At 37.2% G+C, this 26,579-nt stretch overlaps 1 protein-coding gene and 1 long non-coding RNA gene across 23 annotated transcripts in view; one reads left to right on the forward strand and one right to left on the reverse strand.

Annotated features, from left to right (window-relative positions):
* LOC110128968 (uncharacterized) overlaps positions 1-24,850 on the forward strand; it is a 65,888-nt gene extending 41,038 nt beyond the window's left edge. The window contains exons 2-5 of one of the 3 annotated variants that reach the window (XR_011486876.1): positions 8,681-8,831; positions 10,531-10,638; positions 14,906-23,386; positions 24,083-24,850. This is a non-coding gene — a long non-coding RNA (uncharacterized lncRNA). Of the gene's footprint in view, positions 1-8,680; positions 8,832-10,530; positions 10,639-14,905 lie in introns of all 3 variants that reach the window. The other 2 variants (XR_011486877.1, XR_002311334.2) reach the window with 2 other exon arrangements.
* The window catches only part of AGBL3 (AGBL carboxypeptidase 3), a 109,011-nt gene that overhangs the window by 40,024 nt on the left and 42,408 nt on the right, over positions 1-26,579 (reverse strand). For 12 of the 20 annotated variants that reach the window (XM_020880033.2, XM_070465418.1, XM_070465419.1 and 9 more), the window contains 8 exons: positions 24,576-24,738; positions 22,556-22,682; positions 21,477-21,577; positions 21,155-21,267; positions 20,300-20,366; positions 10,328-10,417; positions 2,125-2,182; positions 284-349 (listed from right to left, as the gene is read on the reverse strand). In XM_020880033.2, coding sequence (XP_020735692.2) covers positions 284-349; positions 2,125-2,182; positions 10,328-10,417; positions 20,300-20,366; positions 21,155-21,267; positions 21,477-21,577; positions 22,556-22,682; positions 24,576-24,738 — 785 coding nt within the window. Of the gene's footprint in view, positions 1-283; positions 350-2,124; positions 2,183-10,327; positions 10,418-20,299; positions 20,367-21,154; positions 21,268-21,476; positions 21,578-22,555; positions 22,683-24,575; positions 24,739-26,579 lie in introns of those variants that run through there. The other 8 variants (XM_070465444.1, XM_070465451.1, XM_070465441.1 and 5 more) reach the window with 6 other exon arrangements.

The following is a 26,579-nucleotide window of genomic DNA, read 5'->3' on the forward strand; positions in this document are numbered from 1 at the left end:
GACAATGAGATGAATGGTCTTTTTGTTTCCGAGTTGGTAAAATTACTGGAAATCAAATTGACATATAAGGAAGTTCTACTATCTTCTATATATTTCTAGAGTTAGAAAAATCAAAATTTGAGATACAGAATTTCTGGGAAGGTGAACTGTTCTTTGGCAATCTGATTTGAAGATAATCTTCTAGTTTCTTATGTGTAAATCGTGACCAGATACATATTATTAAATAGCTCACATTCAGATGATAGGAGACTCTCATTACTGTCTATATTCCCATCTTACAAACCTTGGTTAGGGAGCTGTCTTCTGAAATAATCAAATATACAGTCATCTGATATAGAAGGCCTTGTATCTAGAAAAGATGGTAAAAGTCCATTAGCAGCAAGAAAACAGCTCGTTGACTTATATTTCGCATTTTTATCTTTTTATAAATGAAAATGCTAGTATGCTAGCAAATAATGTGTAAATAGTAGTTTAGCTCAATGAAATTAATACAAACAGTTCTCATATCTTATGAATTTTGTTGCATTTTAGATATTTATCAGTTCAGTTCGGTTCAGTCGCTCAGTCGTGTTCGACTCTATTTATAGGTAAGGTCTAAAAAATATTCCTACTGTTTGGGTGAGCAGTTCCTTTCTAGGAATCTATTACAGATAAATAATTATATACAAATAGTGAATTAAAAAGTCTTCATTGTTTATGATAGAAAAAAACATGATCAAAATAAAATTTTAACAATGGAGGGTATCTAAATGAATTAAGGTTCACTAATACAATGAAATACTTTGCCACCATTTATTAACATTGACAGAAGTTAATAATACACTGTGATTTTAAATGAAAACATTTAAATCTTGCCAAAAAAACCCTGAAGATTAGTCTGTGTGATTAACATGGAATGTACATGTATAGAAAAAATGTCTAAAATAAGTATTCTAAATATGTTCTTTATTTTTAAATTCTGACATTAAATTTAAAAGAAGAATATATAAAAGTTACATGGCAAAAGTGACAGTTTTTCTTGGCTTATTACTACGAGAAAGAATTTAAAGTTCAATGAAGTAACCATCTTAATTATAACAGAATTCCCTCTTAGGTGTGGTTTTTATTTCCATTTCTATTTTTAATTATCCTGCTGCATCACAGTGGGACATAGTGAGAGATGGCACTGGAGTGCTGCAGTCCATGGGGTTGCAGAGTTGGACACAACTTAGCGACTGAATAACCACAATCGCATCATAAACTAAATGGATTTATGTACATTCATGCTGGGCTGTGCTTAGTTGTTCAGTTGTTTGCAACCCCATGGACTGTAGCCCGCCAGGCTCCCCTGTCCATGGGTTTCTCCAGGCAAGACACTGGAGTGCGTTGCCATGCCCTCCTCCAGGGCATCTTCCGACCCAGGGATGGAACCCCGGTCTCTGGCATCGCAGGCAGATCCTTACTGTCTGAGCCACCAGGGAAGCATGTACACATGCTTTTAGTCATCACCCGAGATCCTTTTTCAAAATAAGTGTGGTGTGAATGTATTAAAAAATATTCAACGTAAAATTAAAGAACTATTTTAGATGAAATTAAAATGTTTAAATTGCATGAATATTTTCCAAAGGACCTCAAGATAATGAGATAAAAATTAAGAAAAAAAAACAGAATATAAATCTCTGAATCTCTAACATTTCTGGTATTTTTTTCTTAGAGATTTATATCTATATCAGACTTAGCAGATTCTCACAGAAGCAAATGAGTAGTCCAAAATTTAATTTCTCTCTTGGCCCATCCTTTATTAATTTATGAAACAAAAGGACCATGATGTTTTTTAAACACAAACCCCTATATTCTGTTTGGGGAAAAACCTTTCAAATGAGGGCTCTCTTTCAAGTATGTGGGCCACTCAGCCCAACCCTCAGTGTGCTTCCTAGGCACCCTGTCCAGACTGCAGGCACTGCACCTGTTAACACTGCACTTAACTTGTTTGTCTGTCTCCCCCTATTAAATGATGAGTTCCTAAGGTGTAAGAAACAGTACAATATATTCTTAATATCCCGAGCACAAAGCACAGTAAAGTTGTAGTGCAAAAAAGTGTTTGAGGAATTAATCATTTATCAAAGGGTAAAAGCAGAACATTACCTGTCACATCAGAAACTGATTCTTTGTGTCTTTGAACTAAATGTCCTTTATCACAAACCTAATGGAACATAGAACCAGAAGGAAAATAGTACTATATTATAAACATGAAAATGAGGTATATTTTCTACAATTTATGGTAATTTTCAACATTTCTCATTTTATTCTCATAGATTTAGACTGGACAAAAATAATCTTTTAAATCAGTACCTTCTAGTGTCTTTCACAATACTACTTTTCTTCTCCGCCAATGGCAGAAGAAAATGTTAAATACTGTATTTTGGCATTAAAGGGAGTTTAAATTTTTTTTTTTACTTCGTGTAGAACTTATAGGATGAGAAAGAGACAAAAAGTGTATGCTTTATAATTTCATTTGCTTAATAAGATTAAAGATAAAGACAAGTGGTGCTGGGAAAACTGGTCAACCACTTGTAAAAGAATAAAACCAGAACACTTTCTAACACCATACACAAAAATAAACTCAAAATGGATTAAAGATCTAAATGTAAGACCAGAGACTATAAAACTCCTAGAGAAGAACATAGGCAAAACACTCTCCAACATAAATCACAGCAGGATCCTCTATGACCCACATCCCAGAATACTGGAAATAAAAGCAAAAATAAACAAATGGGACCTAATTAAACTTAAAAGCTTTTGCACAACAAAGGAAACTATAAGCAAGGTGAAAAGACAGCCTTCAGATTGGGAGAAAATAATAGCAAACGAAGCAACAGACAAAGGATTAATTTCAAAAATATATAAGCAACTCCTGCAGCTCAATTCCAGAAAAATAAATGACCCAATCAAAAAATGGGCCAAAGAACTAAACAGACATTTCTCCAAAGAAGACATACAGATGGCTAACAAACACATGAAAAGATGCTCAACATCACTCATTATCAGAGAAATGCAAATCAAAACCACAATGAGGTACCATTACACGCCAGTCAGGATGGCTGCTATCCAAAAGTCTACAAGCAATAAATGCTGGAGAGGGTGTGGAGAAAAGGGAACCCTCTTACACTGTTGGTGGGAATGCAAACTAGTACAGCCGCTATGGAGAACAGTGTGGAGATTTCTTAAAAAACTGGAATTAGAACTGCCATATGACCCAGCAATCCCACTTCTGGGCATACACACCGAGGAAACCAGATCTGAAAGAGACACATGCACCCCACTGTTCATTGCAGCACTGTTTATAATAGCCAGGACATGGAAGCAACCTAGATGCCCATCAGCAGATGAATGGATAAGGAAGCTGTGGTACATATACACCATGGAATATTACTCAGCCATTAAAAAGAATTCATTTGAATCAGTTCTAATGAGATGGATGAAACTGGAGCCCATCATACAGAGTGAAGTAAGCCAAAAAGGTAAAGACCAATACAGTATACTAACGCATATATATGGAATTTAGAAAGATGGTAATGATAACCCTATATGCAAAACAGAAAAAGACACAGATGTACAGAACAGACTTTTGGACTCTGTGGGAGAAAGCGAGGGTGGGATGTTTTGAAGGAACAGCATCGAAACATGTATATTATCTAGGGTGAAACAGATCACCAACCCAGGCGGGATGCATGAGACAAGTGCTTGGGTCTGGTGCACTGGGAAGACCCAGAGGAATCAGGTGGAGAGGGAGGTGGGAAGGGGGATCGGGATGGGGAATACATGTAAATCCATGGCTGATTCATGTCAATGTATGACAAAAACCACTACAATATTGTAAAGTAATTAGCCTCCAACTAATAAAAATAAATGGAAAAAAAAAGATAAAGAGAAGTAAAAAATGAATGAAAATATATAAAATTGTATGGAAAAAGTATAAGGAATTGCAAAACTGTGTTTATACAGGAAAGTTGAAAAAATAATTTCTCATAGCTTGTAAAAAAAGGTTTAGAGTAAGAAAGACCATATGCATGACACTGCTGTCTGTGTGTCATGAAAGGAGATACCTTGCCAGTCTGACCGAGCTGGACTAAAAGAAACACAAAACACTGTGGAATTGTGACTGCTCATCTTGAGTAGTATACACAAATCATCATGTGAGTGTGAAAACATTCTGCAAGTCTCTTAGTCGTGTCCAACTCTTTGCGACCCCATGGGCTATACAGTCTATGGAATTCTCCAGGCCCGAATACTGGAGCGGGTAGCCTTTCCCTTCTCCAGGGGATCTTCCGGACCCAGGGATCAAACCTTGGTCTCCCACATTGCAGATAGATTCTTTACTAGCTGAGCCACCAGGCAAGCTGAAAACATTTTAGATAACTTCCAAACTGTTTCAATTCTCCAAGCCAGGCTTCAATAATACGTGAATTGTGAACTTCCAAACTGCCTTTTAGAAAAGGCAAAGGGACCAGAGATCAAATTGCCAACATCCGCTGGATCATCAGAAAAGCAAGACAGTTCCAGAAAAACATCTGTTTCTGCTTTCTTGACTATGCCAAAGCTTTTGACTGTGTGGATCACAATAAACTGTGGAAAATTCTGAAAAAGATGGGAATACCAGACCACCTGACCTGCCTCTTGAGAAATCTGTATGCAGGTGAGGAAGCAACAGTTAGAACTGGACATGGAACAACAGACTGGTTCCAAATAGGAAAAGGAGTATGTCAAGGCTGTATATTGTCACCCTGCTTATTTAACTTAAATGCAGAGTACATCATGAGAAACGCTAATGGAAGATCGCTGGGAGAAATATCAATAACCTCAGATATGCAGATACCATCACCCTTATGGTAGAAAGTGAAGAAGAACTAAAGAGCCTCTTGATGAAAGTGAAAGAGAGTGAAAAAGTCAGCTTAAAGCTCAATATTCAGAAAACGAAGATTATGGCATCCAATCCTATCACATCATGATAGGGAAACAGTGGCAGACTATTTTTTTGGGCTCCAAAATCACCACAGATGGTGACTGCAGCCATGAAATTAAAAGATGCTTTCTCCTTGGAAGTAAAGTTATGACCAACCTAGACAGCATATTAAAAAGCAGAGATATTACTTTGCCAACAAAGGTCCATCTAGTCAAGGCTATGATTTTTCCAGTAGTCATGTATGGATATGAGAGTTGAACTAAAAAGAAAGCTGCTTTTTAGATAAAATTGAATGGCAGTCAAAAAAAAAAAAAAGATAATTAGCATGAAAATGGGAGGTGGGAGGAAATTGTAAAAATCAAAACTTGATTATTGAAGGGAAAGAGATAAGGAAGTATTCTAGAAAAAATTAAGCAAAGTTAAAAGTAGCAATATTACATAATCATCATAAAGAATTTAGAGAGACAAGGGGTAAAACTAGGCTGAAGAAAATTCACTTGTAATAAGACTTGATTTGATGAATTCATTGTCATTTTTAGCTTTCCTCCTTTGATTGAAATATGGCTATAAACAATAATAAAACTATTATCTTCATCTTATAGAAAATTACCAGGCCAGTGTCCTTATGGTTGGTTGGCTGGTTTAGCTGCTCAGTCATGTCCAACTATTGCGAACCTATGGACTGTAGCCTGTCAGGCTCCTCTGTCCATGGGATTGTCTAGGCAAGAATACTGGAGTGGGTTGCCATTTCCTCCCTCCAGGGGATCTTCCCAACCCAGGAGTCAAATGTGGGTCTCCTGCATTGCAGGCAGATTCTTTACCAACTGAGCTATGATCAACTCCTAGTGTGTCCTTTATGAATGTGATCTATAAATTCTTTTTGTTGTTTTTAAATATTTATTTTTAATTGGAGGATAACTGCTTTACAATATTGTGTTGGTTTCTGCCATATTGATCTATAAATTCTAATCACAGTAATCTACAATTATTTGTTTTTGGTTAAAGTCTGCAAGATTAATTACTGAAAGTATTCTGGTAGGGAATAAAGCTTACTAAAATAGTTTAATACTTTTTTGGGGATATATTGATATCTTACAAGCAATCATTTAAAAAACAGTTGAAGAGCATGAGCTTAATTTGACCTCAGGCATTAACCTCAGTTAAGATGATACTGTTCACTCTTTTTACCAAAGATTATTAAAAAGTGAGAAGAAAAATTCAAAAGTTCTCGGAAAAGTAGATTCTGTTAATCCACATCTGGCAGATGGCAGTGTATTTGCTGCTGTATCTGCTGGATGAACTTGTCATGGCTAACCTTAGATTTCCCACTGGATTACTATTATTAACACCAGAAATATTTGAGTAGAAATCTTCTAACCTGAGGCTGGTACTCAGGTTGACTTCTGGGCTCTCTGCAGGTAACAGATGCTTTATGGATTGACCGATGGGATCCAAGGAGGATTTTTTTTTTTTATCTCATCAACTTGGGATATTGTCCTTCATCTGTGGTTGTCAGGCTTATTTCCTAACTAGACAGTTCTTCTGATCTCTGGGTAGGGTACTAATCTTTCCCCCTACCCCTTCCATCCCTGACCACACTCTCTGGGAGTGCAGTGGTTTTGGCAGAAGTCTCTGACTCCTTCCCTGACTATACACAGCAGTTAAATTCCACTAATTTCTAGCTGGTAGCTCTATTGCTTTAGCAATGCCTTGGGGATATATATTGCTCTACAGGCTAATTCAATCAAATCTGAGTTCCTCTGAAGGGATAATTTGCCAGGTCAGGGTTTCAGATTTATACTGACCCTGCTTAGACTCCTCCTACCTGTTCCCCTGCCCCCAATCCTCTCTGTGAACTAGCCAGCCTACATGTTTGGTCCATATCTCCAAAGAACTACCAATCTTCTTCAAATCGCCTTTCTCTATATTTCAATTTTTGAGAATGGCGTTAAGCTTGAATTTCTCCAGGATCTGTTGCAAACTAAGTCTTTTACTTTGGGAAGACATTAGGAGCTATGTTTTATCTGGTCTGTTGTGTCATCTAACATCTCTGTTGCCTTACTGATTTTCTGTCTAGAAGATCTGTCCATTGATGCCAATAAGTCTCCTACTATTATTATTGTATTCTTGTAGGTCTTTCCCTTTTTGTCTGCTGATACTCGTTTTATATATTTAGGTGGTCCTGTATTGAGTATATTTATGTTAACAAGTGTAGTATCTTCTACTTATATTATTCCTTTTATCATTATATAATGTCCTTTGTTTTTCCTTATGGCCTTGTTTTAAAGTCTGTTTTATCTGATATGAGTATTGCTAGCCCCACTTTCTTATTGTTTCCATTTGCATGAAATGCCTTTTCCCATCCCCTCACTTTTAATCTGTATCTTTTCTCCTAAAGTGAGTCTCTTGTAGGTGGTAATTTTTATTCAATCTGCCAGTCAGTCTTTTGATTATAGAATTCAGTCCACTGACATTTAAAGAAATCATTAATAAAGTATGTACTTACTGCCACTTTAAACATTTGTTTTCCAGTTTTTATAGTTATTTATTTCTTCTTTTGGTTTTCCCTTTTGTGGTTTGATCGCTTTCTTCTGTATTATGCTCGAGTTCCTTTCTTTTTGGTCTTTGTGAATCTATTGTACCTTTTTGATGTGTGGTTACCTTGGTTTTCAAGTGTTAACCCATAACTATATCTTATGCGTTCTAAATGAATAGTCATACAAGTTCAAACACATTCTAAAAGATCTACATTTTTATATTCCCCTCCACTACATTTTGTGATTTTGGTCTATTTTATATTTTGATGCTTATCCTTTTACCACTAATTGTAGTTATAGTTGCTTTTACAATTTTTTTGGATTGCTTTTAATCTATGTACTAACTTAAGTAATGTTCAATCTTTTTATATATTTGCCTTTCCTGTTTCCCCTTTCCTATAGATACTTGCTTCTTTTCTATCTAGAGAAGATCTCTCAGTATCTCTTTTAGGTTCGGCTTAGTGTTGCTGTATTCTTTTACTTTTTGCTTGTCTGAAAAATTCTTTCTCTCTCCATCTACTCTAAATGATAATCTTGCTGGCTGGAGTGTCCCAGGTTGCAGGGTTTTCTCTTTCAGGACTTAGACTATATCATGACACTCCCTTGTGACCTGCACAGCTTTTGCAGAGAAATCAACCTTATAGGGGTTTCCATGTACTGACTGTTTTTCTCTTGCCTCGAGAATCCTCTTTAACTTCTGCCATTTTAACTATGTCTTGGTCTGTGTCTGCTTGTGTTTATCTTCTTTGGGACCTTCTATGCTTCCTGTACCTGGATATCTGTTTCCTTCTTTAGATTCTAGGAAATTTTCAGCCATAATATCTTTAAAAACAGTTTTGATCCTCTTCTCTATTATCCTTCTGGTACCAAAATTATGCATAGGCTGGCATTCTTCATGGGGCTTCTCTGGTGGCTAAGACTGTAAAGAATCTGCCTGCAATTAAGGAGATGTAGGTTTGATCCCTGGGTCAGAAAGAGCCCCTGGAGAAGGGAATGGCTACCCACTCCAGTATTCTTGCCTGGAGAATTCCACGGACAGATGAAGCCTGATGGGCTACAGTCCATGTGATCACAAAGAGTTAGACACGACTGAGAAGGCACTCTATAATATCCAATAGCTTTTGTATATGGCTTTCTTTTTTTTCTCTCAATTTGGCTTTCTGTCTTCTGATTGGGTGATTTCCATTATTCTGTCTTCCAGATCACTTGCATTCAGTAAGGCTCTGCTGCCCTTAACTATGTGCTCTGTCCCAGAGGAGGTGAGTGCTGAAGCAAGTGGGGCCCATGTGGTCACAGCGTACCTGTGGGTCGCCAGTGAAGTTGCCTGCAGTTCTGCCCAGAGGCAGCCCGAGGTTGTGTCCCTTGTCCGCTGTGTTTGTCCCAGACTAGTTCTAGGCCGGGGCTGAGAGGTTGGGGTGCTGTAGCTGCAGGAATGGAGGTCCCTCTGCTGCTGCTGGGGCCCTGGCTGCCTCTGTGGGAGTGCCCCCCAGGGCCTCTCCAGCCCCCATCCAGCTCCAAGCTGGGGTGTGAGGTGGGAAGGACCAGATCACTCTCACAGGGAAAGGAGCCGCTCTGTATTCCTCCTAGGGATGCCTGCTAGAGATGTGCGGTTCTGGGAGGCCACTTGGTGTGCATGCCAACAAGGTCTTTTCGCCACCGTCCCCGCGCCCCACACGCAGGTGCTGACAGCTTCTGCTCTACTGTGCATGCAGCCTCGGTTGTACAATATAAGAGGTCTTCTGCCCGTTTCTCGTCGGTTTTCTGTGAGAACTGTTCCACAGGTGGTTTTATTTTTGATGTGTTTGTGAAGAGAGGTGAGCTCCACATCCTTCTACTCTGCCATCTTGCTGCACTTATGCAAAATTTCTAACGGGGGTGTCATGCTGAGAGGGGGACAGTGGCACTTTTCTTTCAGTGGTACCCCACTTTCAGAGCTAAGATGTAGGTGGGAGTAGGGCAGTAGTCTCAGGTCTTCTCTATGTGCTTCTTCCAGTGTGGAACTAACACTTTATTAGCCAAGATAGGGGCAGTTAGGACCAATATATTTTCAGTGATGTAGCATCCAAACTAGAGCCTTATTTTCAAGAATGGGGTCTGGATAGAAAGAAGGAGCCCCCACCTCTTGGCTGCACTTACCTGGAACTTAGCTTTAGCAATAGGTAGCTGGAGACAGAGTAAGAAATTCTAGTGCCCTGCTCCTCCTGGTATATGATAGCCCTTTGTCTGGTATCTGGGGGGAGAGGGGACCCTGTGCCCTCCACTGCAGAGTATCAGTGAGCTGGGGCTGGGGGATGGGCAGAGTCTTGATTCAAATATCAGAGGTTCTGGGGGGTTTTTTTTTTTGTTGTTGTTATTTTTTGTTTTTATCATATTTTAGATTTTTCTGAGTAGATGTTTTTTTCATTTGCTGTATGCCCCAGGACCATTTGCAGAAACTTTAAATTAAAAAAAAAATAATTTTCACTAATTTTTGCTGGTGAAAGGGTTTGCAGAGCTCCTCCTGCTGTCATGATGAAAGGCAATCTCAGCACCACCTGTTTTATATTCTTGTATTCCCATTAAGTTTTCTAAGTTTTATCTCTTCTTGCTATCTTGAATGCCTCTTTGTAAGAGACCTTAAATAGTTTTCTGAGTAAGGTAATTCTAAGTGAAATTTAAATACAGAACCTTAAGACCCACCTCTCACCTGTCAAGATTCTTTTGTATTTTTATAAATAGTAAGTAATATAAGCAAAATTTTAATCATTAAGTTTTCCTGGGGAAAAATCATTAAGCGTGTAAGCGTGTAACTTGCCGTTCTCTTGTTTTTTTCAAACAACCGTTAGCAAACATATCAATGAATATTTACCTCTTGCTCTTCTTCTCTGATGTTTTGATGTCTTGCTATGGTAGAGTTTCTTTCCTTCTTTGTTTTTAGTTGTATTTTCTTGGTTTTTATCTAGGTAAGAGATTCATATTTAATCAATGTATCAAAGACAGTACATATGCAGATATAAAACTATTTTGAGACTTCTAGGAAGATAAAGTACTTTTTCTCTTCTTTCCACTAAGTACAACTAAAACCCCGGGCCGTTACATACAAAGTAAACACAAGAGGCTCTGAAAGGGGAAAAGGAGGCAGATGATGAGGGACTTCAGGAACAGAAGAGCTGCCTGATGGTGAGTAGTTCTGTGTTTTCTTTTTGCCTTATCTACCCCAGCCTTAGAGCTGGAGAAGCCAGAAACCCAGAAGTGCCAATGAGTGAAGATAAAATGCCTGAACACGTCCCAAATTTGATCAGAGACATGAAGGTAACTATCAAGAAAGAATCTCAGTCAACTTCAAGTAAAATAAAATGCCCACAGTAAGTCACATAAACTTTGAAAGCAGTTAAGACGGATGCAAACTGTTACCTGCAAGGGATCCTCAATAAGATCATTGCCAATTTCTCAGAAACTTTGGAAGCCAGAAGACAATGCAGAATATAAAGGAAAAAAAAAAAAACACACAAAAAAAACCCAGCAGAACTGTCCTTCAAAATTTAGGGAGAAATTAAGACATTTCCAGATAAACAAAAGCTAAGAGTGTCTGTGACCACTTGACATGCCTTGAAAGAAATGCTCAAGGGATTTCTGGAAGGTTAAATGAAAGGGCACTAGGCAGTAGAAGAAGCTGTAGAGAAAAATAAAGGTCTAAATGAAGGTAATAAATACATGGGAAATTATGAATGTTAGTATTATTGTAATAATAATTTCAAACTGAATTTTCTATCATCTACATGAAAAAAAGTGTCAGTTGCTCAGTTGTGTCCAACTCTGCAACTCCATGGATGGTAGCCCACTGGGCTCTGTCCATGGGCTTCTCCAGGCAAGAACACTGGAGTGGGTTGCCATGCCCTCCTCCAGGGAATCATCCCAATCCAGGGACTGAACCCAGGTCTCCTGCATTGCAGGCAGATTTTTTACCATTTGAGCTAGCTGGGAAGCCCTACATGATTAAGTCTACATGATTAAAGAGGAAAAAAAAGAAAAAAAAAAGCATTTATTAGTCTAAAAGCTACTACTACTATTTCTTTGGCCTATAAAGTGTTAAGTCGCTCAGCTATGTCTGATCTTTGTGACTCCATGGACTATAGCCCACCAGGCTCCTTTGTCCATGGAATTTTCCAGGCAAGAAGACTGCAGTGGGTTGCCATGTCCTTCTCCAGGGGATCTTCCCGACTCAGGGATTGAACCTGGGTTTCCCACATTGTGGGCAGATTCTTTATTGTCTGAGCCACCAGACAAGCCCTATAACAGCAAACCTTGTTTGTTACATAATTTAGGAGACTAATACACTTAAGAAAACATTAGTTTATGTTTTTGGGCACACAATGTATAACTATGTAATTCTGTGACATATACAACTGACAGCGTGGGGGTACAGCTATAAAGAACAGTTTTTGTATGTTTTGAAGTTAAGTTGATATAAATTCAAATTAGACTGTTATAACTTTAGGATAGTAAATGTAATTCCCATGGTAAAAACAAAGAAATGACTTACAAAACATACACAAAAGGAAATAAGAAAGGAACTGAAACATTTCACCACAAAAAATCAACTAAGCACAAAAGAAGACAGTAGTGCAGGAAAAGAAGGGACAAAAACACTATAAGGCATATAGAAAACAGCACAAGGACAGAAGTCAGTCTCTCTTTATCAGTAGTTATTTCCATTGTAAATGGATTAAACTCTCCAATCAAAAGAGAGCGACTGGGAGAATAGATAAAAACACTATATCCAACTATATGCAGTCTTAAAAGACTCACAAAGATCCAAACACACAAACTGGTTGAAAGTGAAAGGAAAGAGATATCCTATGTAAACAGTAAACCAAAGAGGCAGAGGTGGCTCTATTAAACAAACACAGACTAAATTTTAAAACGTTACTGGAAACTACTTTTAAAAGGACATTATAGGTTAATAAAAAATTCAATACAGCAAGAATACATAACAATTATAAATTTTACATACCTAATGATCATTAAAATATATGAAGCAAAATAGAACAGAAGGGAGAAACAGACAGTTCTACAATAATAGTAGGAGACTTCAATACCCTTCTTACAATAATATGGAACCAATCAGAAGATTGTAAGGAAAAAGGATTTAGCACAGTAAGTCATCTAAACTTAACAGACATACACAGAACACTGTACCCAACAACAAGAGTATACATTTCTCCTCAGTTGCATACAGGACATTTTCCAGGATAAAACATATGTTAGGCCACCAGTTAGGTTTTAATACATTTTAATAGATAGAGAGCATACAAAGTATCTCCCTCTGACCACAATGGGATGAAGTTAGAAATAAATAACAGAAGAAAATCTAAAATATTCAAAAACTTGTGGAAATTATGCACACACTTTTTAAAAAAATCGATCAAAGTCACAAGGGAAATTAGAAAATACAGAGTTGAATAAAAATGAAAACACAACAGAGCAAAATTTAAGAGACACAGCATAAGTAGCACTGAGGAGGAAATTTATATCTGTGATCACATTAAAAAACAAATTCACAGATGGCAGAAGGAAGGAAGTAATAAAGATTAGAGCAGAGATAAATGAAATGGAAAAACTAAAGAAAATGAATCAAAAGGTCAACAAGATTGACAAATCTTTAGCTAAATGGACTAAGGAAAAAAAGGCAAATTACTAAAATCAGAAATAAAAGTGAGGATTTTAGTATCAATTCTACACAAATATAAAGGATTATAATAACAAAGTCTTATGAAAAAGTGTATGCCAACAAATTGGATAACCTAGATGAAATGGATAAATTCCTAGAAACACAGAACTTACCAAGACTATCTCATGAAGAAATAGAAAATATGAATAGACAAGTAACTAGTTAAGGAGACTGAAATCAGTAATAAAAATTCTCCCAACTAACAATAAAGCCCTGATGGTTTGTTTGGTGAATTCTACCAAATATTTAAAGAACAACTAAGGCTGATCTTTCTCAAACATTTCCTAAAAATTGAAGAGGAAGGAACATTTTATAATTTATGAGGCCAGAGTTATCCTGATACCAAAGCTAAACAAAGACACTACAAACAAGAAAAGGAAGCTATATAGACCAGTATCCCTTACGAACATGCTCAACAGCACTAATCATTAAGGAAATGCAAGTCAAAGCCACAGTGAGATGGTATCTCACATCTGTCAGAATGGCCATTATTAACAAACAAACAAACCAGAAAATAACAAGTGCTTGCAAGCATGTAGGTACATTAGAGCCTGCATGCACTGTTGGTGGGAATATAAAATGGTATAACTGCTGTGAAAAACAGTGTGGAGGTTCCTCAAAAAATTAAAAGTAGAATCACCATATGATCCAGCAGTTTCCTTTTGGGGTATACACCCAAAAGAATGAAGAGCAGCAGCATCTTGAGGAGATGTGTGATCATATTCACAACAGCTAGAATGTGGAAGCAACCTTAGTGTATACAGAGATATGAATTAGCAAAATTCAGTGTAAACATACAATAGAATATTATTTAGCCTTATAAAGGAAAGAAATTCTGAAATATGCTACAATATAGATGAACCCTGAGGACATCATGCTCGATGAAATAAGCCAATCACAAAAAGACAAAACACTGTGCAATTCCACTTATATGAGGTACTTAGTACAGGCAAAATACATGAAGAAAGAAGAGTATACAGTGGTTTCCAAGAGACGTGGGAGTAGAGAATGGGGAGTTATTAAAGGCTATAGAGTTTGCTTTTCAAGATGATAAGAGTTATGGGATGGTGGTGATAGTTGTACAACAGTGTGAATGTACTTGTACCAATGAATTATACACTTAAAAATGGTTAAGATGGTAAATGTTATGTGTAATTTTACTACAATTAAAAAAAAAAAAGAATCAATCTCTATATTTTTGAGGGGCTACTGGAAAAGAGAGTATATACCAGACTTAGAATTGTGAGAATGGGAGGCTAAAATTCCATTTTGCCGGCAAGAGAGGAGAGTCTGAGAATAGAACCAACCCAGAAGAGGCAGAAATGACATTAAAATGGAGAAAAAAACTTTGCATCCTGGTGACATTCTTCGAGCCCCTTATTTAAGCCATGGCTAAAGCCACCCTTGTCTCTAGACTATTTCCCTTACTAAACTGACCAATTCCCCTTTTAGCTAAGCCATCTTTTGGAACAGTTTTTTTGTTCTTTGCAATGGATGGACTTCTGATACACACCCTCAGAATATGATATAGTAGGTAGAGAAGAAAACAATCCCCATGTCACTAAGTGGAAGCTCCATCTTGTTGCTCAGGCCTGGAATTCTGGAGACCTCTTTCTGTCCTTTGTGTTTTTTCAAACTTGTACCCAAGCCATCAGCAAATGCTCTAGACTCTGTCAGATATATCTAACATCTGGTCTCGTCTCATTGTCTCTACAGCTACCACCTCGGTCCAGCTACCACTGCTTCTTGCCTGGGTAACTGCAGCAGCCCCTTAAGTGGTTTCCCCTCATGGTTCATCGTTCTGCTCTCAACACAGCAGCCAAAGTGACCTTGCTGACACAAAGCCCATCATGTTACTCCTCTAACCCAAACTCTCCAAACTCAAGAGTAAAAACTAAGTCCTAAGCCAGGTTTTACATGAGCTATTCCACCTGCTCCCCAATGTCCAATACCTATTTCACATTCTCCCTCACTCCTGTTCTCTTCGTTCAATCTTCTCTACCCAGATTAGCTTCCTTGGTCTTCCTACAAGATAACAGACGTGTTCCTTCCTCATGGCCTTTGCACTTCTAGTACTCCTACTCTAGGAATGAATACGTTTACTCTCCCTACTCCATTGATGTTAGATTTGGACATAGGAATTGATTTAGCCAGTGCAATGATACATGGGAACTTTAAACATACTTTCATGGTTTGGTGTGCCTCCTGAACTCTTGGTGATTTACCATGAGAGAACATGCCCCAGCTGGCTGCTGGTGTCTATGGAGAAGGAAGAAATGTAGACCAGATCTGAATCAGCCCACAGTCTGGACATGAGTTCAGTGGACTCCTGGTCAGTCCAATATAGCCATGAAAGTGAAAGTGAAAGTGAAGTCACTCAGTCGTGTCCGGCATGGGATTTTCCAGGCAAGAATACTGGAGTGGGTTGCCATTTCCTTCTCCAGGGGATCTTCCCGACCCAGGGATCAAACCCAGGTCTCCCGCACTGTAGGCAGATGCTTTTACCGTCTAAGCCACCAGTGAAGTCCAACATAGCCATGGATGACCCCAAAACAGGAAAAAAGATATTTGCTAATATAAGCTATTGACATTCTGAGAATTGTTTTAATGAGTAAGATATGAATAGTTTAGAAATGATAACCTAAAAGTAGGATGCTGTCCTAATAAAACCTAAACTATGTGGCAATCATTGGCTTGGTCTAAATAACATGTGGTTATAGGAAGGCAGAAAACACAAGTTTATAGAGATGACACATTTAGTGAAACTGTCTTCTGTGAGAGAAGATGTGCCTAACAAACCTGAGTCACTGGACAAAGAGACTTTGAGGCAGAAAATTTATACAGTATGAGTTGGTGGTTGCTAGCTTCATTTGATAAGGTCCTACAAGAAAGAAATCAGCTCAAAAATACTTGGATAAAAAAATGGAATTGAGAGGGAAAACAGCCCCAAATTCTAGAATTTGTAGGTTGGCTTCAATATAGCCTTGAGGCAAAGGTCAAATCAATATTAATGGCTTCTACATCTGTGGTAGACAATCTCTAAGATGACCTCTGATGATCCCCGTCTGTTAGCATTCATACTCTTCTGTGGTCCCAGGTCATTGGGCTCAACCTAGTGACTTACTTCTAATGAATGGTATACGGCAAAAGTGATGGGATTCTGCTTCTGAGATGAGGCTACAGGGAGACTGTACCTCCAGCCTGTGTGCTCTCTTCCGCTGTCTTACTTGCTCATTCTGTTGAAAGCCAGATATGTGCTGTGAGCTGTCATGCAAGAAGCACACATAGTAAGGAACTAAGGGAGACTCCCGCCCTCAGCCAACAAGGAACTGAGTCCCTCAGCTCAGCAGCCTGGGAGGAACTGAATCTATCACCAATCATGTAAGTGAACTCCAGAACTGGATCCTTCCTCAGTCAAGCCTTCATGATTCTACAGCCTCACCAATACCTTCATTGCAGTCTTTTCAGAGAACTTAGGAACCCAGGTAAGTCACTCCTGGATTCTGATCCACAGAAACTGTGTGATAATAAATTCTTGTCATTTTAAGTTGCAGAGGTTTGGGGTAATTAGTTACTCAGCAAGAGGAAATGAATACAATATCTGTCTTGGTCCATTCACCTGCTCTAACAAAATAGTTACCACAGACTGGGTGTCTAATAAAAAAGGAAACTTATTTCTCATATTTCTAAGGCTGGAAGGTTGAGATGAGGATGTGGTATGGTCAGGTGAGAGCTTCCTTTTGGTTTGTGGACTATTTGTTGCATCCTCACAAGGCAGAAGGGGCTAGGGATCTGTCTGGGCCCTCTTTTACAAGGCACTAATCCCATTCAGATGGCTCGGCCCTCATGACATAATCACCCCCCAAAGGCCCCACCTTCTAGTACCATAATACTTGGCATTATAATGTCAACATATGACTTCTGGGAGACAGAAGTATCCAGACCATTCCACCCCAAACCTCCCACATTGACATCCTTCTCAAAAGCAAAGTTCATTCCATCCCAACAACCCCTAATGTCTTAACTCATTCCAGTATTGACTCTAAACTCCAAAGTCCTAGCTAAATATCATCTAAATCAGATATGGATGAAACTCAAAATATGATTCATCCTAAGGTAAATTTCCTGTCCAGTTGTGAAACCATGACCAAGTTATGTACTTCCAAAGTACCACCGAGGGACAGGCATAGGATAGACATTCCCATTGTAAAAGGGGGAAAAAGCAAAGAAGGATGAGGTGATGGGTCTCAAGCAAGCGCAAAACCTAGTAAAGCAGATTCAATGAGATCTTCATGGTCATGAATAATCCTCGTGCCTCCGTGATCTGCCTTCTGTACCCACTGGGGTGGCAGTATCATCCAACAGCTTGGCAGGCTGCCACTCATACCTGGCTCTCTGTCAGTACTCTGTCCACACCACAGTGCACAGCTCCAGACAGCCTACCTGCATGGCCTTCAATGGAAGCCATCTGCCCTGTTAAAACCTAGGCGTTAGCGTCCCTGATGATCTCTTAGTCCCTTTGGGGCTTTTAAAAACTTATCTTGCTGACACAAACAGATGGAAAGATACACCGTGTTCTTGGATTAGAAGAATTGATATTGTTAAAATGACCATAAATATCCATGGCAACCTACAGATTCAATGCAGTCACTGTTAAAATACCAATGGCACTTTTCATAGAACTAGAATAATTAAAAAATTTGTATGCAAACACAGAAGACCCTGAATAGCCAAAACAATCTTGAGAAAGAGGAACAGAGCTGAAGGAATCATGCTCCCTGACCTCAGACTATACTACAAAGCTTCAGTAATCAAAATACAGTACTAGCACAAAAATAAATAACAAAGACCAATGGAACAGAATAGAGAGCCCAGAAATAAACCCACACACATATGGTCAGTTAATCTATTACAAAGGAGGCAAGAATATTCAATGGAAAACAGTCTCTTCCGAAAGCAGGGGTGGGAAAACTGGACAGCTACACGTAAAAGAATGAAATCAGAACATTCACTAACACCACATACAAAAATAAACTCAAAATTGATTACAGACCTAAATGTAAGACCAGAAACCATGAAACTACTAGAGGAAGGCACAGGCAGGACCGTCTGACATAAACTGTACCAATATTTTTTAGATCTATCTCCTAAAGCAAAGGAAATAAAAATAAATGGGATCTAATTAAAATCATTTGCACAGCAAAGGAAAAGAGAACCACCTACTGAGTGGGAGCAAATATTTTACAAATGATGTTAATTGATAAGGGTTAATATTAAACATATATAAACTGCCATATAACTAAAAAAAAAACCCAATTTAAAAAATGTGTAGAAGAACTGAATAAACATTTTTCCAAAGAGAAAATGCAGATGGCCAACAAGCACATGAAAAAATGCTCAACATAGCTAGTCATCAGGGAAACCACAATGAAATATGAACCTCACAGCTGTCAGAATGGCTATCATCAAAAACACAAATAACAAATGATGGCGAGACTGTGGAGAAAAGGGAACTCTCATATACTACTGGTAGGAATGTAAATCTGTGCATCCACTACAGAAAAACAGTATGGAGGTTTCTCAGCAATTTCACTCCTGGGTATATATCTGAGAAAAAATAAAAGACCACTGGTTTTGAAAAGACACATTCTTTCCAATGTTCACAGCAACATTATTTACAGCTGGTAAGATATAGAGGCAATCAAGTGTCTATTAACAGATGAATGGGTAAAGAAAATGTGTGTGTGTGTGTGTGCATGGAGTACTACCCAGCCATAAAAGGAATGAAATTTTGTCATTTGCAACAACATGGATGAACTTGGAGGGTATTATGCTGAGTGAAATAAGTCAGAGAAAAACAAATACTGAATGACATTACTTGTATGTGAATCTAAAAAATGTGAAAATAGTGAATATAACAAAAAAGAAACAGACTCACAAATATACAGAACAAACAAGTGGTTACCAATGGGGAGAGACAAGGGAAGAGGGAGAATACAGGGATAGGGCATTAAGAGGTACAAACTATTATGCATAAAATAAGCTATAAGGATAATTCAACAACATGGGGGATATAACCAATATTTTATAATAACTGTAAATAGAGTGTAACCTTTAAAAATCGTGGATCACTATACTGTATACCTGTAACTTTGTACATCAACTATACTACAGTAAAAAACAAAAGACTCGTCAAACTTGTATTGAAGAACATTACACATTTCTCAGCTGCAGAGCTTTGTAGTATTGAAGCCATACTATAAAATTCAAGAAGTTCTGATAGCCTTCCTTTTATTCTATGTCTCCATCCCTTTCAGTTCAAGCTTGTCTTAGTCACCTCTTAATACCATCACATTGGGGGCTAGGGTTTCAACATGTGTATTCAGTGGTGGGGCATAAACATTCAGTACACAATACCACCTAAACTCCCTACTCCTCCTCCTGCTCTCATTTCCTCCTTAGGCACTTCTCATCATCTGACACATCATACATTTTACTTGCTCAGTTGGTAAAGAATCCACCTGCAATGCAGGAGACCCCGGTTTGATTCCTGGCTTGGGAGGATTCGCTGGAGAAGGGAAAAAGCTACCCACTCCAGTATTCTGGCCTGGAGAACACCATGGACTATATAGTCCATGGGGTCGCAAAGAGTCAGACAGGACTGAGTGACTTTCACATTTTACTCACCAACCAGAATATAAGCTATGATCAGAAGGATTTTTTTTCCAATTTTGTTCACTGATCTATTCCCAAGCATGAAGTCAGAGCGCAGTACATAGTTGTTAAGTAAGTAAATAAATGAATATAGGACTAACAGTCAGGCAATGTATGTTATGCTACCAACTCTTATTAACAAGTAGTATGGCTTTTGAAAAGTAATTTAATCTCTCTGGATCTTAATTGTTCTCATCAATAAAGCAGGAGTATTAAAAAACTCTAGATTAGAAAATTCTATGATTTAAAGATATGGAATCCATAATAAGAAAATAACAATTATGCTATACAATTAATTATAAAACTGCAGACTTTTTTTTGGCCTGGTTGTTAGTCATAGTAAGAAGAGTACCTATTTGGCATATCCATATCATAGGCATAAATTTTCAATCGTACCTGAGAATTTAACTTGAGAAGATCAGTCTGAGAGTCATTGGATTCTGAACTGTCAGAGGCATGGCTACTACAAAAAATAATAAATTACTTTACATAATGTTTTGGTGGTGTTTTAAAACTTCAACTGTTACTTTTACTTTATTATGTTATTGGAATGGCAGAAATAATTCTAGTTATAAAAAGGATGTTTACAAAGGTGGTGTAGATGTTTGATAGTTCTAGGCTTTAGAAGAGAGTATTAGAGGAATGATGACTGAAATTGATTGGATCATGTCAAATATAAACAAATCCATGAGTTCAAAATGATATTCTATCTGCAAACAAACTTGTGAGTCACCATTGGAGGTTGCAGGGGCACTAACTCTAAGTCTGAAAACTTATAAAGGTTAAGAATCAAACATTTGTTCTGTTTTCCCTATAGGAACTGCACTAAAATTAGTACGTTCCTTCTTCCAGTAACATTCCCTTGGCATTAAGTTTTGCACTTATTATTCACTAACTTAGAGTATTTATATGGTGTCTATAAATGTGTCAATTCTCTGTGAGTAATGACAGCATTAAAAACAATTTGAGTATGCCTTTCATATATAGTACATAGTGGATACTCAATATCATTTGAATAAATGAAGTCTTGATGAGGTCTGGCTGAAGTAATGTGCATGGGGAAAATTTTCCTCCATCTCTAGCCAGGATTTTCAGTACAGACTGACAATTACATCCTTGAATTGTTAAAACAGGCCTTTATTAACCAGGAATGGAACCCTGGTCGTGGTGGTGAGAGAGTCGAATCCTAACCACTAGACAGCATGGTAGAATAACACCGCAAATTACATTACTTTCACTATCTTGACCTACCTAGTCTCTAGATCCAATGTAATTTCTTTCAGAGAAGTATCTGAATCATCAATGACTTTTTCCAAGTTTATATGCTTCTCCATTTCTTCTAATTCTCTCAGGCACTGATAATACTAGGGGGAAATGATAGGTAAGTTAATTATAAATAGCTATTTCCTAATTAAAGTAACTGAATGTTTATAGACACCTGGAACATCAAGTACAACAAAACACTGAATGAACAGTCAGGATGTTAGAAGAAACAAACTGCTGCAGGTCCAAAGGCAGGTGATGTTATCTGGGCATCTGGAGTCTAATGTATGAGCAAATGGACTTTACTTACCTTGGTTCGGTCTGGATCACAGTAGTCCAAGAGAGAATCACAAAAGTGATATCCCATTGACTCCAAGTCTTTCGTGTTGAAATGAGTGCCTCTTTTATTACCTAAAACATCAATAAGTTTATCCACCCTTGATGGTGAATTAAACATTTTTTTCTTAGCAGGAAGGCCTAAGTTGCAAAACAGAGTATAAACAAAACACCTGATATGATTCCATATTCTGTCATTTGGATCTTCTGCACTGGGGCAGGTCATTAAACAACTATTTACCCTTGTTCCCTCTCCACTACCTGGACCAGAGGTGACATTTAAATGAACACAGATTAATCTGTGTTGCAAAGCAGAAGAAAATTCAGTCAGAAAGTTATGGACTACTTGGTTACTAGTTATAAGCACCCTAAATCATCACTTAGAGAAAAACCTGCAGAAATATTTAATGGTTTCATCATCATTAACAGTGTTATATCAATTTCAAGGTGCTAAAAAATTAGCCAGAAGTAATATGTCTGGATTTCTGGCACTTTCCTTTGAGTTGATACATTTTCTAATAAGTGAGTTACCCTAATATGAGGCATTCTAAGGATATGTTAAATGTGACTAAAAGCTTCCTTAAATGGAACTAGAGCACACGTTTATTTTACTTCAAGGAACCAATTAAAAAAAAACAAAACCAAAGCCAAGTTAACTCTGTCTTAAAAATAGCAAATCTAGTAAAGATATTTCTATTCTGATATTTTAATTATGAGCATTGCTTTTTCTTGAAATCATTACAGTCAAAGGAACTCTTCTAAAAGAAAAACCCCAAACAAGCAATTAAAGATCAGATCATGAAACAACCACTTAGGTATACTATATATGTGCTAAAACTTCCTTTTCTCAACAAAGGAAAGTGATGCGATAGAGATACATACAGTAGGCATTTGTTTATTCATCCTATTTATAGAATTGATTAGATTACTGGTATATATCTAAGTAGGAAGAAAGTGCTCACTATCCAGTTGTCAAACACTATGAATCTTACATTGAATGTGTTCCTTTGGTTTAAATCTCTGACAGTCATGAATGAGGGCCCTCAATCTTACCCAGAGTAGATCCACAAAAAGTGGCCTCCATGGTGAAGCTGTTCCTGATTCCCATTTTCCACATTACCACCCTTCCTGTTCCCTCTTTGCTCTTTTGAATATTAAACTTGCAGGATGAGAATGAAAACTGAAAAGAAGCAAATAAAAATGAGACCCACTGCTTTTCTAATCACAATGTCTGTCATAGGAAGTGGGGTTAGAAATGAAAAAGTAGGTTTGCAAAAGCATAATTCTCTCTAAAGCTAAAATAAAAGCTTCTGGAGCTGCTTTTATTTCCTGATCAGTGGAAATAGCTCATTTTAAGGATGACATATTTACATTTCTGAGAATTATAGGCTTGAATTCTGAAATAAATTTTACTTTATATATATATATATATACACACACACACACACACACATATATATATATATATATAAAAAACATGCATTCAAAACCCAGTTGACTAATTCTTGATAGTGTTGACTTTAAAAAGTTACAGGAAGGAGTCTAAACATATTTAGGAATGAAGATTAGTGTTGTAGATTTTTAGAATAAAGATGCTTTATTATCACATGAAAGATAATTTGAAAATTACCCTGATTGTTATAACATCAGTATCTACAATGAGTTTTTGTAATTACCATACGATTGAAAAAACTTAGTGTTCCATCCTGTGACTGTTAACACATGTATGTTGTTGTTTAGTCACTAGGTCTGACCCTTTTGTGACCCCACAGATTGTAGCCCACCAGGTTCCTCTGTCCATGGGATTTACCAGTGGGTTGCCATTTCCTTCTCCAGGGAATCTTCCCAACCCGGGGATCAAACTTGCATCTCCTGCGTTGGCAGGTAGGTTCTTTACCACTGAGCCACTAAGAAAGCCCTAATACATGTAAAGGTTTGTGAAAACTGTCAACAAATTGGCACTTGCCATGGGTGCCTGCCATCTACCTCTATAAGGATGAAGTCATGTGCTACAGCAGCTTCTGCCCTCCAGGACTCCCCCTGAAGGAGTTCAGGGTGGAAAGCAAGAATGAGACACTCTGCACTATGGGAAACTGGCAGGACAGGTCTTTAGATAGTTAGATACTGTCAGGAGCTGATTTTACGAGCCCAGTTCTTATATCTCCTCATATCTAGAAAAGCACTAAGATCCTTCATGGTGACGACTGTTTCTCGAGACTAGCAGAAGCTTCACAAAACCAGCAGAAACTTTCTACAAATATGTGCTTGACTGCATGCACTTCCTGTTTACCAAAATCACACATATATGTATCCTTTCCCCCTACCTCTTTGGAACAGTTTCTTAGAGCTATCTGAAGTGCTGTCTCCCAGGCTACAGTCTTCATAGTGCCCCAAATAAAACTCACTCGCAACTTTCACGTTGTGCATTTTTTTTAGTTGATAAAACACCTCCACAGATCAGAATATAGAACAATTCCATCACCTCTTAAAAACTCCCTTGTGCCATCCATTTGCAGTCACAAGTCTTCTGCTTATTTTGGACCTATGGTAAATGGTTTTGTTTTAAATTTTGGTTTCCAGTTGTTCACTGTGAGTATACAGAACTGCAGCTGGCTTCTGTGGATGGACCCTGTATCCTATGACACTGCTAAACTCACTCAGTTACAGTTTTTGTGGATTGCATGGATTTTATGTGAAGACAATCACATCTGCCTTTCCTTTCTAGTCTGCCTTTTATTTCTTTTTTTTCCCTTACTGCATTTGTTAGAACCTCCAGTATAAGGATGAATTGAAGGGGTAAGAGTGGATATCCTTGCCTTGTTCCCTGACCTTAAGAGAAAAACAATCAAGTCTTTTATCATCAAGTGTGGTGGTAGGCTAGTGAGCATTTTTCCCTTCATATTTCAAATTATTGGTTATTAAACATTTCACATCATTGCTTTCTATGGTCAACTGTATAAACCAGTCAAAAAAACTAAATAAAAAAGCAGTTTACTGAATAAGTCTATCCATTCAACTGTCCTGCATGGACAATAGGTAGTAAAGGAAAAGTCAAAATCTTAAAGGTGCTTACTTTATCTGGACAATTTTTGCTCAGCATAAGTGGAAAGATTCGTTGCTGTAAGTATAATGCTTTACATCTATCACTACCATCACAGCCATACATGAATATGTTCTCTTTCTTGCTATGGCCATGAAGGTCACAATACAAAATAACCTCTCGTTTCTCCATCAATCTACCAAGAAGAAAAAAAGAACAAGTTATTGCATTTTATCACTACATTTTTCTTCTGTGGTTGTAATTATGAATTAATAAGTCTAACATCCAAATAAACAGCATTTCTTATATCCTAGTTTTCTTTTCTTCTGCATATTAATATATAATTTTTTAAACACCTACAATAAGCTCCTATTAATTGTATATAAAATGTGAATGCTTTAGCCTTCTACTATAAAGACAAAATTTACCTTATTTCCAAGAATTTCTCCAACAGGATTTCTCTGCTTTTTGGTTGTTTTTTTGTTGTACACTGAAAACAACTCACTCCTACCTTTGCCCATTAGCTCTTAGATTCTTTCTAAAAATACCTTCCTTCTTCATCTTTGTAAATGCAAATACTACCCCTTATCCATCAACACTGACCTCAGGTCACACTTCCTCTCTAACTAGTGAGGCTCCCCACCAAATTTTTCTTTTCTTTGAACTCCTGTAGTATTTAATATTGGTACCGTTTACTTGATACTTACCTAAACAAATTTTTAGATTTTCCATAGTTAATCTCGTTATAGAAAGGGAATGCTTCAAAATTTCTAAAACAGTGCAATGCATAAAACAGTACCCAAATATGTATTAAAATTTGTGCCTGATGACTCAATGCTGAAGCCAGTTAACATTTACCCTTTGAGTAATGTGAATAAATACCATTTTGAGAAAAATGGTACCAAAGTTTGAATTGATTATATTTCTAATAAATAACTTACAGAAATCATTTCTCAAGAGCACAGTTCTTTTAGCCTGTATAATTTAGGCATTCAGTGAATATTAAAGTAATAAAAAATAAGTCCCTCAAAACTGGTTGATGAAATTAACTAGTAGGCTTTCAAAAGGTGAAAAAGTGGTGGTATTAAAGTGGTAGGATTATGGGCATTTTTGCCTTGATTTTCATATTTCCAAACTTCATAAGGCTACTTAAATAACTGAAATTACATACACTGTTTGTTATATCTGGAAGGATAAATACAAATGTTAACAATCTGTACTAATATGAAATGTACTACTTTTATAATATTAAATCTTAAAATCAAAATAGTCAAAGTGTAGCTTTTATTCAAAACAGTACTTTTTAAAATTATAGTGAAATTCCAAGCTGAAATCTGATATATATATTAGTTCATTGCCCTTTTTTATTTGATGACCAATAAATTCTAACTGATAACATAAGACTGACATAAAGCCTTCAAATGATCATTGCAAGTTTTTAGTACTAGATTATAAAACTATACATTTTAAAATCATTTCCCTAGTTTTAATGAACATCTGGTTTCTTTTAAGTGAGTCAAAAGAAACTCTAAGTAATTAAATCCCAAAGAAATATTAATTACTACTTTTGAAGTGAAACAAGGTAACAGGGTCTCTCATCTTACACTGAATCCCTTTAGAAACAGTTCAGATTTTTTTCTTACCCACAGTTAAGTATCCTATACTAAAATCTATTATTTTCAAATACTTTAAATATATCTAATCTTAGGCATACTTTCAGCTGCTCACCTATCCACACATATGTGACTGTCTTTTATTCCATTTACTGCCTGTGATTAATGCCATTAAGGTAGTTCTTTTTCTTGCAAGTCTTTCCGAAATTTAATGAATGGATTCCTGCCTAAAGCTTCTTGTGAGACAATTTAAGAAGAACTAAGATAAACATCTTTCACAGAGACAAGCCAAGGGGCTTTGGTTGTAATCCATCTTGTGTTGGGCCAGGCACCCTTAATGTCAAAGAGCATTAAGGAGACATTATAAATACTCAAATGGGCTCCAAAAGTTCCCTTTCTATTAAAAATAAACTTTAAATTCTGG

Source organism: Odocoileus virginianus, chromosome 1, assembly GCF_023699985.2.
Source record: "Odocoileus virginianus isolate 20LAN1187 ecotype Illinois chromosome 1, Ovbor_1.2, whole genome shotgun sequence".
Classification (NCBI taxonomy): Eukaryota; Metazoa; Chordata; class Mammalia; order Artiodactyla; family Cervidae; genus Odocoileus; species Odocoileus virginianus.